Source organism: Mus musculus, chromosome 10 (assembly GCF_000001635.26).
Source record: "Mus musculus strain C57BL/6J chromosome 10, GRCm38.p6 C57BL/6J".
Lineage (NCBI taxonomy): Eukaryota > Metazoa > Chordata > Mammalia > Rodentia > Muridae > Mus > Mus musculus.
This window is the reverse complement of record NC_000076.6, coordinates 20313527-20333931: the sequence shown is the minus strand read 5'-3', so window position 1 is coordinate 20333931 and position 20405 is coordinate 20313527. Positions and strand designations below refer to the sequence as shown.

Genomic DNA, 20405 nt, shown 5'->3' with positions numbered 1-20405 from the left:
TTTAAGCAAGGAGGTGAACAGAAAACAAAAACAGCAATAATACAGAGATATAAATCCATTTTAATATTTTTAAAACAGGTTTTCCAAAATTAGTGAGTTAATGAGTGAACTTTTACTCTTGAAACATTGATCTGAAATTAAAAAAACAAGTATCTAGTTTATACAGAGGCTTCAAAGTCTCAAACTAAATGGATTTCATTTAATTGGCAAGATAACATTACAAATACCATTTTATTACTCAAGACTGACTTGACTCTGGCTTTAGGAAAGGTAACAATCTATAAGGTATATCTGGTTTCCTCTTTGCACAGTTCTCCAAGACAAAGGCTCCCAAATGATCAAAGAGAGCTATTACTTACAAAGGTTCCTCGTGGTCTGCTAACTCCTGCAAATCCTGAGTAGTCTTTCATCTCGTGGTGAGTTTTAAATTCTTCTTCTCTCTCTTTCTTACTCTCTTTTTCTTCTCGAGAACTGGGCGAGGACGGCGATGCTGACGAGGACGATGACCGGGAATGGTCCCGCTCTCTACCTTTATGTTTGCTGAAAGATAAAAGAAACGTGCTAGTTTTTTAAAGATAAAATCTTATGAGGAATGTTTTTAAGTTAAAAAAAAAAGTACCCACTTAAAATTATTATATAAGTAAAATTGGGTATAAACTCTGACACAGTCTGTCTCCAATTGTCTTCATTGATTGTTTTAAATAACTAACATACTACAGCCTACCAGCTAGAAACTGGTACTTTGCAAACTTCAATGATGTTCAGCTCTTCATTACTTTAACTTGTAGTCTTGTGTCATTTTAATAAAAGGAAAGGAAAAGAGTGGGTTTGGGTTTTGTTGCGGTGCTGGGGACTGAACACAAGCTAGGTGAGTATGCTACAACTAAGCTACAGCCCAGTCCAAATGTTCTTGAGTCCAAGTTTTACAAAGACTGCAGTTTACACACATCCTGAATGAGAACAGTCTGTGGTTTAGGCCACAACAGCATGATAGAAATAAAAGCATGTAACATTACAAATAACAGTCATAAATTTAAAAGCACAAGTATAATCCACCATTTACCTAATGAACATCAAGAAAAAAACTTCTCTATAATACATTTTATTCCTACTTATTTGACCCTCTAAAGATAAATTTACATGATTCTAATGCAGCACCCAAAAAGGTCATACCTGCAGTAACTCTTACCACTGCTAACAGTATCCAGGGAAATATAATTTTCAAGACTAGTGCACAATAATCCTGCTTCCTGGTTTTTCCTCCCCCCCATCTCTCCCATGTTAAACCACTAGAGAACACGTTAACAGTCTTGTACTCTGGGTGTTATGAGTTGAAAAAGTGCGGAATCAAGCATAACGAACCAAAGTTCTTACACAAACTGTTTCTAGAAATGCACTGCATTGAAGTCCAACCTCCTGATGTAGCCTGGATAATAGGACACATTAATTTGTCATTTTTTTTTCAGTGTTAGCTTGCTATTCCAAAGTTTTTGTCCTCATCCACCATAAGCCGTGTAAAAGACAAATACATTTTTGCTGTAAAACAAATAATTTTAATTGTTTAAATTTAAACATTTGATTACATAGTCAAAATTGAAAGCAATTAAGCTGACAATTATTAAAGGCTAATTAGAAGCTAAAGCCTAAGTCAGGACAATTTGAACAATCACCTGTCATCTTTGTAAGGTTTATACTCCTTGTAATCCTTTGGTGTTTTTTCTTGCTTTCTGGACCCACTGGACTCCCTGGAGCCCTTGGAATCTCCCCGCTCTTTACTTCTCTCTTTACGGCGACGGTCAATGTCGTGCCGAAGGTCAGCCGAATCACACCTTAACTTTTTATCTCCCTGCAGAAAACACATACGTATAAAATACAGACTTCAGGAAAGAAACAGAATGTATACAATCTTGTAGTTATAGCACAACAGATCCTAAACTGCTATTTTAGTATATTATATTTAGTATCAAAAACTACTGCATCACATACTACCATCAACCTCGAATTTCTTTTGAAAATGACATTTTAATGAGCATTTATGTACATATACTAAAACTTCAAGACATTAAATTCTTTAGTTTTATGGTATTTATTCAAAGCAATCCATAATAAGCTTTCATTCAGCAAAGTGATACATCTGTCTATTCAGTGAATCATTATTAGCCCTCATTCTTCCAAATAGCTGTTATGAAATAGTTGGACAGTGTTAAAAGTTATAATCTATAGATGCAATATGGTTTTCAGCCTATTATCGAGACCCTGGAGTTGTGAGTCTCATTAGCTATGCCTCATTAACATCAAGCTCTTCCCAGATAAACTGATAAACGCAATAGAAGATACTTCAAAATTAGGGACTCTTATTTTCATGACATGCAAGTGGAATAAGATTAATGAAACTGAGGTTGAACAAAGGTCAAACAAAGTCAAAAGATATTCGCAATCCTGTACTCAGTATTTTGGGCTATATATTGCCCTTTCTCAATTCAGGTATTGCAACAGACATTAGTTTAACTGGGTCACAGTTCACCTCCTCCTTGTTCCATTGCTTTTTTTCAAATACTATATAATTTAGAAGTTGAAAAGAGGCATCTAGGAATGAAGAAAAATTATACATCAGTAAGATGCTATGCAGTGTGGACATCCTTGGTACTATTCAACAATGAGAACTGGGATGTCTAACAATAATATTCATAAACATGAACAAACCTGAAACATATGTATCTCGCAATGTTAAGTATTACTCATGAATTTGTCCCTAGAGTCACAAGTCATAAGCAAAACTTTCCTAGTCACCTAGGTATTACTGACTCCATAAGAAACAATGTATCTAAGTGAAACTGTAAATCTTGCTAAGCATGTAACTTCATACTAACATTAATTATTCATTAAAGACAGAAAGATAACAAAGCCCAACTAACATGTCTTTCTGGTCATCAATTACTATTTCTCTCTCAGATGAAGACAAAGTAAATTGTTGGAGAAATGAAAAACAATTAACTCTTATTTTAATAAGGTATTAAGATCAAAGTTTTTTTAAAGTATTGAACTGTTCACTCCTCAGGCGGTTTTTCTAAAACAGTTCTCTCCTGCGCACAGACATCACCTTACCCCTAAGCTCCAGATTTCAAATCCAATTTAGTTAGCAGCACACCCTACTGAAAAATTTGAACACTGGCACTGTCAAGTAATTCCTATTAATACAAGTAAAATCCAAAATAGCCCAAATCTTCCACAACAAATGCATTATTATTGTAATTAGAAAAGTCAAGGTTCAAGAGTTATTTTCTATACTCAGAACATTTTCAAAATAGAACTGATCCCTTGCCACCTCTCCTGCATATTCTACTAAGCACTTTATAGATAGCCACATGAACTAAAGTACTCAGAAAGTGTCAACCTGAATCACCAGCAAGTACCTTATGACTGCACTGTAATCTTAGCCCTGGCTTCTTCACCTCACCTGTATTATCTAAACAGGTTCTTCTCAAGTTTCAAAGCCAAAGTCCTAAGTAGTCCAATAGAAATTAAACCTGATTTGTTCCAAAGTTCACTTTGCAAATCAGTTTTTGGTTTTTTGGTTTTTCGAGACAGGGTTTCTCTCTATAGCCCTGGCTGTCCTGGAACTCACTTTGTAGACCAGGCTGGTCTCGAACTCAGAAATCTGCCTGCCTCTGCCTCCCGAGTGCTGGGATTAAAGGCGTGCGCCATCACTGCCCAGCTGCAAATCAGTTTTTAGAACGCCTAGTCTCTTCCTTCTCATAATGTAGCCACTGCAGACCTGGCTTTTATAAATAGACAGCTCAGGCTGCCCTCTGCCTCCTGGGTGCAGGGAATAAAGTTGTACACAGCCTAAAAGGCTTCTTTTTCTTTCCTTAATTCAACACACAATTTTTTTCATACAATACATCCTGATTACAGTTTCCCCTCCCTCTACTCCTCCCATCTGGATCCACTCCTTTCTGTCTCTCATTAGAAAACAAACAGGCACCTAAAGGATAATAGTAAGATATAAAATAAAACAAACAGAACTAGAGCCAAACAGAAGGTAAAGATCACAAGTAAGAAATGCCTATTCCTTCAACCACACAGAACTGTGCAATAGTCAGGCGTGAGGATGCACATCTGTCAGCCAGGCACTCAGGAAGCCCATGCAGGAGCTCACAGACAGTCTAGGTTGTCAAAACTTGCTACCTTCAAAAGGACAGCACTAGGGTAGCTGCTTTAAAGCAGCAGAAATACAATTAACTTTAAAAGACACATTCAAATTCACTTACCAACTTCACCTCAAAACCTCATAAAAACCGTAATATAATTTATATCCTATTTATAATCTTTTCTACCCACCAACTCTCTATCCTTACCACATTTACAAGCATTTTCAAAAAGGTGTTCTTGGTTTAAAATAAGATACACTGCCATAAACATTGTGAATTTACAAATTTTAAAAAGATGTAATCATTTTGCCTAAGAAAACAATGTTTAGTATAAGTCAGCTCAGTTTCACATGAAAAGCAAGTACATTAAAAAAGAACAACTGTACCTTCTGAATTTCTTCTTTAAAACCTCTCTCCTCTCCTGCTAGCCGGGTGTGCTTCCTCAGAGCGCTGGGAGAGATGTCAATCCTCCTTAAGTAGAGCAAAGCGTATTTGTGGTTATAGTTATAGTGCTTATGTTCTGATTTAAAATAAAGTTAGTACTACCCACTGTTGAGAAATACTAGATAGTTACGTCTCTCCTGAGAAACCAATCTGGCACAGTTAAGTCTACTGTTTTAATTCCTAAAACAAGAAATAAAAATTGTATGTATTAAGAATTAATGAAAAACTAGATATGATGGCGAATGCCTGTGATCCCAGTGCTCCACATGTTGAAACAAACAAATACATATAAAAAAAAAAAAAATAGACTGCTTTGAGTTTGATGTCCACATAAGCCCCATAGCAAAATACTGCCTCAGACACAAAACAAACCAATTAAATACTCGGGGTAGACCTTTATACATAAATGAAAGCAGACCTTTAAACACTAAACTTTAACCATGAAAAATAATACTTTATTGTTTTAAATATTAAATCACCATGCCACTAAAATGAATTAACTTATCCAATATTAGGATTTATATAATCCTCTAACAAGTGACTGGCTTCCAAGAGTTCTTCTAACTTCTCTGGTGTTTGATTCTGCACCTTTTGGTTTCAGGCTTTTATTAGTTAGAACCTCTCATTGCGTTCTCAGCAGTCATCAACCACCAGAAAACACGAGCATCTAAGCACCAAATTCAATTCTGAGTTTCAGCACTATCCTATAAAGCAATCTTCAGAGGAAACACTAATGTCTAGATCTTCACTAACTAACTGGTTCCCAATGCACGGAAGCCACAACGTGGACTGCGGCACAACTGCCTCTTTCATGATGGCTGCTTCTGGTCCTCACCAAGCATTTCTACCTCAGATAGACTCAGAAACTCAAAGGTTCCTTGCGACAGTCACTCCCCAACCCAGGCCCCAAAAACTTACAGCTATTAAATTCCACAATGACTAAAGGTAGAATATTAAAGTTCTAACAATTTTAAACTAAGTAAACTAAGAATCAGGGGGGAAAAATTAAAATTTTTCTAAACTTGAAATACAGTGCCTCATTCAGAAGAGTTCAAAGTTTACGTACGATGACAACCTCAAGCATCCTTCATTAACAACATTTTATGTGCAAATTCAGTACTCTACATACCTGTGTATCTCGGGGCTCTTTTGCCGGGTACTATGTTCTTCAGTAGCTTTCTGGTATGAAGTGAACCGCTCGTTTAGGGTCACTGCAGGTGATTTGAAGTATTGTTCTGTTGATTTAGGAGAAACACTGTCGAATTAGGAATCTTAATTTTAAGAGGGAATTTTCATTTGTGATAGAAGGGCATGTAGCAGGTGAGAGAAAAGAATAAAGTGTTAAAATAAAAACTCCTACTCATTTACTTCCTTTTACCTCAACACTGATTGCAAAGGTCCTCAAAGGACCCTGTCAATATTAACTCCAACCCCATACAATTAACAGATAATCAAGACTCTAGGCATGCTAATAAACTACTTCCTCAAAAAGGAACCATAAGTGTGTGTCCTTAAACGCTGCCAACTAAACAAATTTGTCATTTCAACTAATCATTTGCAGCAAAAATAAAGAAAATTACAGATAGTTTGAATAAATAATAAAATTATGTTAACTATGATGACATATCAACAGAAACAGCTTTACAAAAAAAAAGTGAATACTGCCACTTAATTTGAGAGGGGGGGGAAAAACACTTTGAAATTGATTTACATTCACTAATTTGTCCAAAAACTCTGGCATCTTGGCAAACCTGACAGCACATATGATACTGTATCTTTCTTTAAGCAGTTTTTAAATTAGTAGTAACAATATTGATTAGTTTCTAAACCAGTTTAAGATATGCTGTAAATGTAAAATAGACGTATAAAGTCATGAACTATGAAATGTTACATTATGAAGCAAGCTATCTGCTTAACAGGTCAACATACATCTGTGTCAACTTACCGCCCAGTATCCAGCACATGTCTCATAACCAATCATTAAAACTTGAAACGGCCACTACCAGGGTAGTGCCTCAATCATAATTCCATGAAACCCAGGAATTTGAGCTAGCAACTCAGTTTTTATGCCATTTTTTGCCAGGAAGACAGAAGATTCAACTTTGCCTGTATCTTTCAACAGCTATTTTACTTTGAAACATGGATTTTGGCATTTCAAAACATATTCCAGGACCTAGTTATAATGAAAAAGAAAACATCACTGGGCATTTTCAGCTCTATATAAAGTAAGAGCTGTTCAGATCGGTTGCACAACACCAATTATGAAACATAACTACAGATCCTCTAAAAAAGGAAAAAAGAAAAGGAAAAAGGAAAAAATGTATCAAAATCTGATCTCAAAATTCAACAATAAACTGTAAAGTGTGGAGACAGGTCAAAAAAAAAAAAAGATTGAAAAAAAAAAAGAAAAAATGTCACTGCTTCCTACTTTTCTGTGCCACAGTACTATAGCCATGATATAGTCATGATATGGTTCAGAAGCTATCTAAAGCCAAATGCAAAACGCTGCTGTTAGCATGCTGACTATAGCCAAAAAAGGTCTAGTTATTCAATACATAAGGAACTGTGACGATTTCATCTATTACGAGTTGTTTGCATGACTAACTTAAAAAAGCAAAGAAACAAAAAACAACCAACAGCCATCAAGTTTCCTGGGAAAGAACCTGCTAACCACAAAAATAACCACAGCAACACTTACCTGCCTGCCCCCAAACAAAACCATACCCCAAGCCTTTGAAAAGTATTAGTAGCTTTTAAACTATAATATACTGGTAAAAATGTGAATTGACTTTAGCTAAAATGAAGCCATTTATTTCTAGAACCTAAAGACATACCCTATAAACTTTCAGTAAAACAGCAGAAACTATACTGCCAAGAGTTGCTATACACTTACCCACTATGAGTCAGCAAGTCATAGGCATACAATTGACAGTTAATTTTCACATGCAATAGGACACTTACATTTTCAAAGTTAAGTCAATGTGTATCATACTTCTATGTGATACTGATTTTCACATTTCAACTTCAGCCATTTCATCATCTTATGTCTTGTATTTATTAGGCTCAATGCTAACTCTATCTTCTCCATGAAATATTTTCCAAATGTTTAATATTTAATAGTACTAATAGCACTACCTGCTAGCTTAGTTAGTATAGCTATTATTCAACTTAACTACTTTTTTTTTTTTTTGCATGCAAGAAAAGCTTATTTCATGATACTACATATACCAAGCATACCTTTCACATGATGAACCAAGGATACAATGTGTTGTATAAATGATTCTGAAGTGCTTTTGTTGGCCTGAGGCAGCTTAATGTGGTCAAAGATGGATCGGAATTCTTGCTCTTTCTTGACAGAATGGACAAGCGTGCTAGCAAGTAGCCTGTCTTTAGTCAAGGAGGCAGGTCTAGAATATATCAAAAATAAACACACACACACACACACAATACACCATTGGTTTGGATGTGCAGAAAAGTAATGTCATCACTAAGCACCTCTACATTACTTACTAGGCACCAATGTGGAATTACCTGTTGGAATCGTCAAGAGGAACAGGTGCCATTTTGAGTTTGACTTCAGGACGGTGAGAATCACTGGCTATCATTTTGATCCTCAGTGGGCTCTCCTCTCTGAAGATGGACTTTTCTCGTGCATCCAGACTCTTGTGTAGAGGGGGACTGTAATCAAAGAGCTCTTTGAGCTTTTCAGACTTTACCTGCTCCGGTGACTGCACTTCTTTCTTCACTGTTATTCTATCAGAGCCTTTGTCTTCTTCCTTGTGCTTGTCCTTTGCAGTGCTAGGCCTTTCGACTATGTATGCAGTCTCTTTCAGTTTATAATTTTTTTCTTCTCTAAATCCATCACTTTCTCTATTGCCTTTTAATGAAACTTTGGACTTGTACTTGGGTCCTTCCTCCTCAGTATTCCGGTGAGATGAAGTAGCAAAGCTCTTGCCCTGATCTGCTAGGACTGATTTCCTAAACTGTCTATAATCCTCTGTCTCCTCTGTGTCATCCCCTTCAGAGTCATGGAATTTTTGTTTTGCAGACTCTTTATCACTAAAGTAATCTAGAACTTCCTGGTCATCCCAATCTCCATCTGCCCTGCCTTTCTCTGACCCTTTCTCCTTCGGAGCCTCTTTATCCCTGATATTACCCCTATCAAGCAGGAATACTCTAGACTCTTCATCTGTGAACCTGTAATAAGCAAAGAAGAGGACAGTAACTCTAGATTGCACTCATTATAGATAACTTGCATATGTAAATGTATGGTCCAACAAAAGGACATTACTGAAACTTAACTTTATTTTTAAAACCATTAAAAACACTCACACAAAACACTCACTACTCTATACAGTTACCCGCCACAATTTTATACTAACACATCCAAATTTTAAGAGCTCCTGATATAAAATACAGCCTAAATTTAACTTTTTGAAGCTAGGAACCACTAATAGATATACAAATACCCACTAAAATTTCAATCTATATTTATGCTCAAATTTTCAGATTTCATTTGTTGCATTTTGCAGTAAAACAAACATCATGAATTGCAGATTAGCCTCAAACTCTAAAGTGGACACTCTTGAGCCTTCTGCCTCCACCTCCCTAACACTGGGATTACAGGTATGTGTTACCAAGTCTATCTTTTTTGTCACTATAACCAAGACCTCACAGAATAATGTTAAGTATTTAATACTCTACCTCAACCAAAAAATAGTTTGTATAAAATCTGCTCTGGCCAGGCAATGGTGGCACATACCTTTAATCCGAGCACTTGGGAGGCAGAGGCTAGCCTGGTCTACAAAGTGAGTTCCAGGACAGCCAGGGCTACACAGAGAAGCCCTGTCTTGGGGGAGGGGGGGGGGACCTGCTTTAGAGGACAAATGACTTCTGGTAATAATAGAAGTTACTCATCAATTCAGTGGAAAAAATTCCAGGTTGCATAGTAGGGGAAAAAAATCATGAGCAGCATACCTGTTCCACTTATTAACAACCAAGTTTTTATTAGTTTACTAGCATTACTTTCTGTAATGCTTGGAACTAGAATTTAAACAAAGTACTTAAAATGCCATTAGACTCACTGAGAAATAAGGATATTTTCCCAAGTCAGGAAGAATTCACAAAGCACTAACAGCTGGACTATATTACCACATAACAGGTAAACATGACTATGTTGTTTCTGAAAGGTCACATTCTAAAGCAAAAAGGAAAGTCTCTAACACAAAACTGTTTATAATATTGGCTATCTTAGGCCTTTATAAACAAGGCCTTTTTTCCTTGTTTATAACTGCTAGTTGTGAACTGATCGAAAATGGCTAATAAAACAAAGAATAGAAACATCAAACCACTTAAATAATTAAAAACTATAATTATCAAGCAGGAACAAGTAAAAACAGTTAAATACAAAGCACAATGTTATTTTTAATTTAGTACTATAATATAAACGCACTACTTTGGATTCTTACCTTTTTAAAAACTTTCCTGTCTTTGCTGTTTCCTGATCTCCTTCAGGATAAAAGGAGGACCGCCCCCTAGATTCCTCTCTTGGAGCATTCTGTGGTGTGATTGTCTTGGCAGGGCTTCTTCGTGATGGGATGTGATGAATCGGACTATTCTGAGAAGGACTATATCGACTCGACCCATTTCCAACAGAGCCAGATCCAGACCTCTCAGGACTGTGCTGAATGGAATGTGAATGCTGAGAAGGGGTATTTTTGGCAGAGTGCACTGTACTAAGCATGGGGGCATCTGAGCATGATGAACTCTGACTGGGTGGTGTAGCAATAGGTGAAGGACTATGAGGTGACCTTGGACTATTATCATAAGCTGAAAGGCCAGGCCAAATATCACCAGAAGTAGCAGATTTATTAAACTCATCAATAGATTCAGATGGATCATGTTCAAAAGTATCCTTTGGTTCCTCCTGTGATTTGCTTTTCAAAGGACTCTCTTCTTGGGGTTCCCCCTCAGCTTTTTTGGTTTGTTTTTCCTGAGACCCTCGTCTTTTAGAGACAGGAGATTTGCTATATGGGGATGAAGAGCGAGATGATGATGATCTTGGAGACCTAGAGGATCTATATGACCGGCGAGATCTGCTTCGGGATCTTTGAGAAGACACGGATCTTCTTTTTGGACTCCTGGACCGTGACCGACCTCGTCTAGGACTCCTAGAGTGCCTTCTATTCCAGACAGGTCTATAGCCACCTCGATGGTATCTCCCTCCTCCTCCTTGATAATACCCTCTACCCCTTCCTCTGTACCCATAAGGTCGTCTCATTCCTCTATTATTCCTGTAATCTCGACGATAATCTCTAGAATAAATACGATCTCTACTACGAGACCTCGAATATGTTCTGGAACGAGACCTAGAACTAAAAATGAAATAAGTATCAATTTTTTTTAAAAAACAAAATACTTCATTTTACCACTTTAAATACATCTGGCTGAATAAAACATATACAAGGTAAAATTATATACTTAAAATATTTGTTTGAAAAAGTTTACTGTTTCTGGTATGTTTAAAGCTTTTGTCCAAGATAAGCAATGAATGAGAGGCCCTGGGAAAGTAGGCACAGGAAATGAGGGAAAGGGTACCAATATATCCAACACAAGATTGTATAAAACGTCTAGGCTGTCACTAAATGTCATACTAAGAGAAATTTAAATGACACCATGTACTGCTAATAGGGAAAAGGGGTTACATGGAATTACACAGAGCAAAAAGCCACTGATACTCAGCAAAGCTGACTACATAGAGAAAAATTACACACTAGTATTAACTCTTAATAGGCTCCTATTCTCTGTGCTGCGGATATTATTTGAAAAAAAAATATCATTTGTTAAATAAAAAAGGGAGGAAGGAAATTACCCTTTAAAGAACCAGACTCAGTAAAAACCAGAAAATAATATGATTCAGTGCCAAAAAAATTTGTAAAATATCCAGCTTATCTCTTAAGACGTAAAGAAACAAAGAACCCCATCATGTATTAACACCATACAGTAAATCTCAGATCATAAGTCACAGTTGATAACTAGGTTACAACTTAAGACAATTCTCAATTTCACCTCTAAATGAGGACAACAAGTCCAAGTCACAGAGTTGTATTGAGAACGGTACACTGATGGCTTGAGTATGTCATACACTGTATCTGTACACAGCAGACCTAATCATTAACTACTATTTCACTATTAAAAGCACTAAAAACACATTAATTCACCTGTATCTCTTCTTTCTAGAATGTGATCTTGATCTTGATCTAGAACTAGACTGTGATCTAGACTTGGATCTTGAAGAATGTGATCTAGAATTGGAGCGGCCCATTTCTTTTCACCTAATCAAATGAAAGCAACATCAGTTAAATTAATACAAAAAGATATTTTGATATTTATTTACTTATTTCCAGATCTAAGCTGAATTTTTATAAGTCATTCTTTTCAAAGGAATACTTACTTATAAAACAGGCCTATTATCCCTAAAAAAAAAAAAAACACTTTCACCTGCTTAAGGTACTAAATACTCAAGATAAAACATTTCCATGAACTTATCTCCTATGCACCTCAATCCAAAGGCACCAACCAACTTCGGAGCAATGTCAGATAATAGTTGTGTTAGATCTTTTTCTATGCCCAATATAAAAGTCTACTTACCTCACATGTAAAAGAGATAAAATTGTATGAGTACTACAGAAAAAAAGAAACCTGAAGAACATTAAAAAGTGGCACAATAACAGACTAGAGAGATGGCTTAGTGGTTTAAGAGCACTCTCTAAGACAGGGTCCCAACACTAAGAAGGAAGTACACAGTCCCACCCCAGCCAAGAAGCTATCTGCAAGTGATACCACCTAGCAAAGGGAGAAAAAAAAATCAATTTTCTCCAATGGTGTTTCAATAAGTGTATTAAGCACACTTCACTCAGTGCATGCCCCATATCCAGAGAGTACTTAGTCAACACAATATGAACTCGGTGGTATTTCTGTAAAGTCTTGTGTAGACTTTTTGTCTCATTTTGCATTGTTTGGCTACTTTTTTTTTTTTTTTGTCGTAACAGTCTTTTGCTTGCTAATTTGTGTTTTTGAGAAAGTGTTTTGTGTTTCTTGTTTGGTTTTGTTTGTTTTAAAAAGCAAGAAAAATATAAGTTAGAAAAGTAGAAAGGATCTGAAAAGCATTAAGAAAGAAAAAATATACTGTATGAAAAATATACAGAGCCGGGCGGTGGTGGCGCACGCCTTTAATCCCAGCACTTGGGAGGCAGAGGCAGGCAGATTTCTGAGTTCGAGGCCAGCCTGGTCCACAAAGTGAGTTCCAGGACAGCCAGGGCTACACAGAGAAACCCTGTCTCAAAAAAAAAAAAAGAAAAAAGAAAAAAAAGAAAGAAAAATACACAAAATATACTGTAAGAAGAAATTTTGTCAATTAAAAAAAGCAAAAAGCACTCATTGTTGTTCTAGTGGATCACAATTCAAAATTCCTGTAAAGGGATCCAACAAACATGCAACCAAACACCCATACATATAACATTTAAAAAAACTGGTACAATTCTTAAAAACAAACTTAGAAAGAAACCTCACCATCCGGTCATCACAGTGCTTTATGGACTTAAAGCACTAAACTTTCTCATATACAAAAGCCTCAATGTGCACTATATAGTCTCCTCCTCTAGTATAAAGGTGACTAAAGGCCTCCTAACAGCTGGGACTTGCAGGGCAATGCCAAGCTCCCCTGTATCTTGCTGGTAAGAAAGAACAACAAAAGATAAAGGAATTAAAGAGATCATAAGAAATATCAGAACTACAAAAGAGATGGCAGCGCCACTTTACTAAACACTGATTCAATTAGACCTCACTAGTGCAGATAGTAGTAACAGTATTGATTTATAAAATGTGCTTCTCCTGAAAAAATTCTAAGCATATGGTAAATTACATGTAAATACCAAATTCACACTTTTTCAGTGATTCAGAAGAAGCATATTGGGGGCTGGGGTAGAGCACAAAATAAAAAACCATTTATTTTGTCATGTAAGTTGAACCATAAACAGTAGGCAGCATGGAAAATAACCAACAGGTAGGCAAATTTATATACAACTAACCTCTGAATGTTCCAAAACTTAAATACTATAACTGACTGCTGACCAAAAGCCTTACTGATAACAAAATTGGCACATTATTTATAGCTGTATTGTATGCTGCAAAAAAAAAAAAAACACCCTGCAATACAAAAATTATTAATGAAAACTGCTCACATGAAGATTATCAGCATTACACTGTTATGTGGCTACTCAGTACACATGAAAATTATAATAGCAATAGAAAGTAATTGTGAATTATAGTATGTACTAAAGTTAATGAAGTCACTATTTAATGCAGCATCTTCTCTGGATGATTTTAATTTTTCTATATATAGCAAATAAACCAGTAACGTATATAATTTAACTAGTATATATTTTATGGTGATAAAGTATTTATGTATTTTCATACAAGTGACTTTTTAATTTTTTTCAATTATTTCTTTTTCTTTTTCTTTTTTTTTTTGAAACAGGGTTTTTCTGTGTAGCCCTGGCTGTCCTGGGAACTTACTCACTCTGTAGACCAGGCTGGTCTTGAACTCAGAAATCTGCCTGCCTCTGCCTCCCAAGTGCTGGGATTAAAGGCGTGCACCACCACTGCCTGGCTTTTTCAATTATTTCTTATGGTCTATAAATTATTTCAAACTGCTAAAAAAAAATTTAGTCATCCACATAGACCAGCACTCTTATTCAGAAAACTGAAATGAAACTAGCTCAAGTTCAAACCTACATAGGCTAACATGAGTTCAAGAGCAGCCTGGGCTTAAAGACCTAGTATGCAAAAGGAAAGAAAGAATTAGTGATATAGCAGCTCTGCAATAGAGTACTTGTTTAGCAAGCATTGGGGCGTAGGTTCATTTCTTACAGTAAAATTAAAAAATAAGAACCAAGTATGGGATTGCTTAGCACGTATAAGGTAAGGAGTTTGTTTCCCAGCCCTTAAAGAGGGTAGGAGAAACTGGAAACTAAGTTCATTTATTTAAATGTATATTTTATGTAATGGGTGATTTGCCTCCATGCATGCCTGTTACCTGCTGAAGCCAGAAATATGTGATGTCTCCTAGGACTAGAATTACAGATAGTTGTGAGCTTCCGTGTGGATGCTGGGAATCGAACCCCATGTTCTCTGGAAAAGCAGTAAGAGCTATCTCTCTCCAGACCCAAGTTATTTTTTAGTGTGGTTATATATGTGTGTTTAGCTACAAAAATGCTACAGTCTAGATATGAGAAATCAGACTTTATAAAGTTTCTAAGGAGGTGGGTCCCTCCTCCTTGCACAGGAGACTGAATTGAGGTGGTAAAGCTTGCACAGCAGGTGTTCCTAATGCTAAGCCATTTACCACCTCATGTTCCATGTTAAGTCAGGATCCAATTGTGAAACTTTTCAAATTTCTAACTTACTAGTCAAAATAAGTAATCATATCCATAAGACTCAATTTATTAACTTTGTAAAGGCCTGTGTTTCTCACATATTTAAATTTTAATATCATTAAATAATTCTGAAGGTACTTATTTGTTTAGAGTTTGAGGTTACAAGATAAAAAGGTAAGCCAAGAGTGATGGCACAGGCCTTTACCCCATACTGGGAACACAGAAGCAGCTGGATCCCAGAGTTCAAGGCTACCCTGGTCTACACAGTGAGTTCTAGGACAGCCAGGGTTATAGTCCCAACAAAACCAAAATAAGCTAAGCAATTAAATGACTTGGGCACAATGAGAAAGGTGTGTCATCCCAGTACCAGGTACTCAGTAGGGCTCCACAGCAAAACCTTGTCTCAAAGGATGGCAGTGGTAGTTGTTTTGGTTCTAAATGGCATTTTGTGTCCTAAGCCTTCTTACAAAGTATTTCTAGAAGTGGGGAAAAGGTAATATACAATGAAAGGGAAAAAAAATATTTTTTCTTAAAACTAACTCAAAATCTGAGTTTACAGAAGGTAACACACTCCCCACCAAAAAAAAAAGAAGAAGAAGAGAGAGAAATGCCCCCAGGGTACCTGGGGTTGAACCCAGGGCCTTGTGCTCATTAGGCAAGAACCCTACTTCTTGAGCCACCTCCATGGCCAGTTTCTAACCCTCTTAATCACTTCATCTGATTCAGGTTGACCGTCAAGTTTCTCAACTTAGTCACAAGTAAAACCTAGAGAACATAAATGTCTTTTACCTTGGGCTTTCTGCAGGATCCAGAAGTCAGTGATGTCTTTGAGACACTACCAAGATTCTTCTTGTAGAAAATGTTATGGGAAACTAAACTCTAAATTCAAATACCTAAGCAAAAATTAAATAAAAAAAAGAGAAGTTTGAGTTTATGGTAAACCAGATATGCATTGGTTATAATACACATATTAGGCATACTCCAGTACTGAAATTATCGGCATGTACCTTGCCTGACTTGGGTAGCAATAAGCGTTTGATCATAATTTAACTAAGGAGACCATGGTGGCAAACAATCCTAGCACTTGCCAAGCTGAACAGGAGAATGGTGATTGAGTTTAGCCTGAGCTATGATATAGCAACAGCCTATGTGACAAAAGAGGACAGAGATATGGCTCATCGTGCACTAGCTGCTATTCTCTGCTATGACCGTTCAATTCTCAGAACCCAAATGGTCATTCACGCCCCTCCCCCACCCGCCGCTATCTCCAGTTCCAAGGGATCTGACACCCTCTTCAGACCTCCAAAAGCAACAAGCAGGAACCTGGTACAGACCTACATGCAGACAAACATAAAATAAAATAATTAAACCAACAATAATACCTATAATCCACAAATTAGGGCAAAAAGGCAGAGATTCAGTCTAAGTTCATCCTCAGTTATACAGTGAGTTTGGAGCTCCTAGGCTACAAGAGATCCCACAAACACAACTGTCAAAAAAAGGAAAAAAAAACTGTCTACTTACAACACAGCAGAGTATCATGTAACTGATACCTGAATTTTAACTACAGTCACCTGACCTTTACAGAACAAATGTCATTACAGCCTGCAGCTATATGTAATAATGCTGTAAATAATAATGTATGTAATAATGCTGTATTTTCTAACACCTACAACAGCTTAATACTCTGTTCATTTCCTTAAAACTTCCTTTTATCTAAAACCAACTTTTAAGAATTCCTTCAACTGCAAGCACAGTAACAAAGTCTTACACAAGAATCTGATTAACCATCTAAGAAACAGGCCAAGGCCAGGAGGTGGTGGCGCACGCCTTCAATCCCAGCACTTGGGAGGCAGAGGCAGGTGGATTTCTGAATTCGAGGCCAGCCTGATCTACAGAGTGAGTTCCAGGACAACCACGGCTACACAGAGAAACCCTGCCTCAAAAAGCCAAATGAATGAATGAATGAATCCATAAATATCTTAGAACCTTTTTTGGAATAATGTGTAAAAGTGGCCAGAAAACAAGTGACTTCAAGCGTGGTGACAAATACTTCCAAAGCCTGGGCTACCTCAAAAAGTTAAAAAGAAAAAAAAATTGTTGTAAAGGCATTGTATGTATCCCATCTATAAATCCAGTCTCTTGTCCTAGGACTCAAAAGGCAGAGACAAGAGTATCCCAACAAGTTCAAGAACAGTTCAGTCCATAGCGAAGGCTCTCAGTTAAGTTCAGTCTATAGAGAAGGCTCTCAGTTAAGGCTAATCAAGTTAGAGCTTCCTCAAAAACAAAATTTTAAAAACAAAAACAAAACAACAAACAAAAACAAAAAACTAACACAAAGCTGCTTACAATTTCAAACATAAGTCTTCATTTAGCAATATTAGCACCCAAACTTAAAGCAAATTACTGCCATCACATCTTTTAAAATAGAAAAATACACCGTAGCTAATACTCACTCATTAAATGACAGCTCAACATTTGGTATCTTGATCTCTTTCAATCTTTGTATAAAATAAGGTATTTGCAAGTTTATGGTTAAATAATAAATAGAAAAGGCTAACCCGGCACATGGTGTGTGCTCTGCCATTAGTTATAATTTCTGGTTAGCCTTTTTATAGGGTTTCTACAGGCTACCCATAATTTATTTCAAAAACTTGTCTATTTAAGCTTTTTCCTATGTTTTCAATATAGTATTAACAAGTATTCTATAAAAGTCATTCCAGGGATGTTTAATAAAATGTTTGCAAGTTTGATTTAAAATGTATCACAGTGGCTCAGTGGGTAAGAGCACCCGACTGCTCTTCCGAAGAAATCCCAGCAACCACATGGTGGCTCACAACCATCCCTAACGAGATCTGACTCCCTCTTCTGGAGTGTCTGAAGACAGCTACAGTGTACTTACATATAATAAATAAATAAATCTAAAAAAAAATAAAAAAATAAAAAAATAAAATAAAATAAAATGTATCACAGAATAAACAAACAAAATACAAAATTCTGAAAATAAGCAGAATATGGAAATCCACTTAATTATCTTAGCTGTTGATTTATTTGGTTTTTTGAAACAGGGTTTCTCTATACACCCCTGGCTGTCCTGGAATTCACTCTATGGACAGGCTGGCTTCAAACTCAAAGACCCTCCAGCCTGCCTCTGAGTGCTGGGATTATAGGCTTGAGCGAATATACCCGGCTGTTTTACTTTTGTACCAAAAGCCTTCCATAATAAAAAGCAAAATAGATTAGTCACACACTTTTAGTTTGGTCCAGCTACTTATCACCCTGGTCTTTTTTTTTTTTGTTTGTTTGGTTTTTTTTTTTAAAGACTGAACTAAGAACCACGGCACATTCTAAACCAAGCTGTGCCACTCCTGGCTTATGTAGTCTTAAGTTTTACACCTTTTGGGGGTTCCATCTACAAAAATAGAGAAATAATGAATTAAGTAAATTGGTGTTAGAAAGCCCTAAACTGGGCTGGAGAGCTGGTTCGACAGTTAAGAGCACTGACTGAGGCCGGGCGTGGTGGCGCACACCTTTAATCCCAGCACTCGGGAGGCAGAGGCAGGCGGACTTCTGAGTTCGAGGCCAGCCTAGTCTACAAAGTGAGTTCCAGGACAGCCAGAACTATACAGAGAAACCCTGTCTCGAAAAACCAAAAAAAAAAAAAGCACTGACTGCTCTTCCAGAGGTCCCGAGTTCAATTTCCAACATCTGTAATGAGATCTCATGCCCTCTTTTGGTGTGTCTGAAGACAGCTACAGTGTACTAATATACATAAAATGAGCCTTAAAAAAAAAAAAAAAAGTCGGGCTAGAGATGGCTCAGCAGTTAGGAGCACTGACTGCTCTTCCAAAGATCCTGAGTTCAATTCCCAGCAACCACATGGTGGCTCACAGCCATCCTTAATGAGACCTGGCGCCCTCTTCTGGTGCATCTGAATAATAAATAAATAAATCTATAAAAAAAAGTCCTAAGACATTAAGTAAGATCAATATTATTACTTATAAAGTTCACAGACTTATTTTCAATGTTGAATCAAAAATATTAAATGCCTATAACTCAAATACTCAGTGTTTTTAAGATTGTTTAAGAAGCTAGAACCAGCAACACACAAACCCATATCCTCCAACCACAACCACTTACAATTACTACTCAGAGATACAATGATCTTCTAGATTCTCTTATTAACCAGTACAATTGCTACCCAGAGATATACTGGTCTTCTAGATTCTCTCATTAACCAATCATAAAAATTACACAGCAGATTTCAGATAGTGGATAGTATTCCATCAATGATTTCAAATACAGTTCCTGGGAATTACCAATCAAAAGATCTATATAAACAACTGGAAAAAGCTTTCTCCACTTATTTTACATCACAGATAATCTAATGCAGCTTAGTTTGCTTGCTCCCCACAATAAGTTTTTCAATAAATTCAACTAGATACTAGCCTAAAAAGCAGTGCTTTTTCCAGATCGGCTTTCAAGTCCTAAAATTAACTTCTGCTTTCTAAGACAAAAGTCAACTCTAGGACAGGGGATATGCTTAGCTGACAGAGCTTTTCAGCACACACAAAGCCCCGGGTTTGATTCTCAGCACCACATACACTGGGTATGTATGGTGGCTGGAGCCTGTTATTCCAACACTGGAAATCTCAGCTGTTTACTAAAAACGACTTTAGAGACATCCTTCCCAGCACACTACCCTGAATTTGGTTAGAATCACACAAAAAATGCAAACTGGTAAGTCTTTAAAGGTCCTTTATTGCGTAACAGTACCAACTATCCCAGTTAGGGCTAATCTAGAATACAAGCTCATAGTGAGGACAAGACATTTTGTTCTACGATTCCCTTTTAATACAAAAATATATATGCTGTACCAACAGGATGTGAGTCTGAAGTGACTAACAGGTTTTTTTTCCCTTTCAATTTTTCTCCTTTTCAATTCTAATAGAAAACTTTAAATTTAAAGGTAGAAAGTACAGGTCCTCACTTTAACTAGATAAACTTAAAATATGTTGGGTATGAATTTGCACATCTATAACCCAAACACATATATACATGGAGAACCCGTAGTTCGAAGCCACTTGGACCCAAGAAGATCGTCTAGGGTACAGAAATCCAATATTCTGGTCACTCCCCAGACCAAGAAAACAAATCTTAAAACTCAGCTGGGGTGACGAAGAAGTGACGAAAAAAAAATACTATTATCCCACCACTCCCGAAGCTAAGGCAGGAGATTAACTGGGAGTTCAAGGCCAGCACTGAGTGACAGAACTATAACCTTCTTCCTTCACCCATTTATCCCCCCAATCACCGCTGCCAATATCCTCAATTTCTAAAGTGTGCTAACTCTTACCAAAAAAGGTAGCCGGGG

The 20405-nt window shown here is 36.8% G+C and overlaps 1 protein-coding gene across 5 annotated transcripts in view; it reads right to left on the bottom strand.

Moving 5' to 3' along the window:
* Bclaf1 (BCL2-associated transcription factor 1) overlaps window positions 1-20405 on the bottom strand; it is a 32133-nt gene that overhangs the window by 8713 nt on the left and 3015 nt on the right. For 2 of the 5 annotated variants that reach the window (XM_006512865.4, NM_153787.2), the window contains exons 2-10: window positions 15821-15924; window positions 11816-11929; window positions 10064-10963; window positions 8127-8792; window positions 7833-8002; window positions 5725-5830; window positions 4538-4622; window positions 1671-1846; window positions 360-540 (exon numbers count right to left, since the gene is read on the bottom strand). In XM_006512865.4, coding sequence (XP_006512928.1) covers window positions 360-540; window positions 1671-1846; window positions 4538-4622; window positions 5725-5830; window positions 7833-8002; window positions 8127-8792; window positions 10064-10963; window positions 11816-11919 — 2388 coding nt within the window. In that variant the 5' untranslated portion in view covers window positions 11920-11929; window positions 15821-15924. Of the gene's footprint in view, window positions 1-359; window positions 1537-1670; window positions 1847-4537; window positions 4623-5724; window positions 5831-7832; window positions 8003-8126; window positions 8793-10063; window positions 10970-11815; window positions 11930-15820; window positions 15925-20405 lie in introns of those variants that run through there. The other 3 variants (NM_001025392.1, NM_001025393.1, XM_011243207.3) reach the window with 2 other exon arrangements.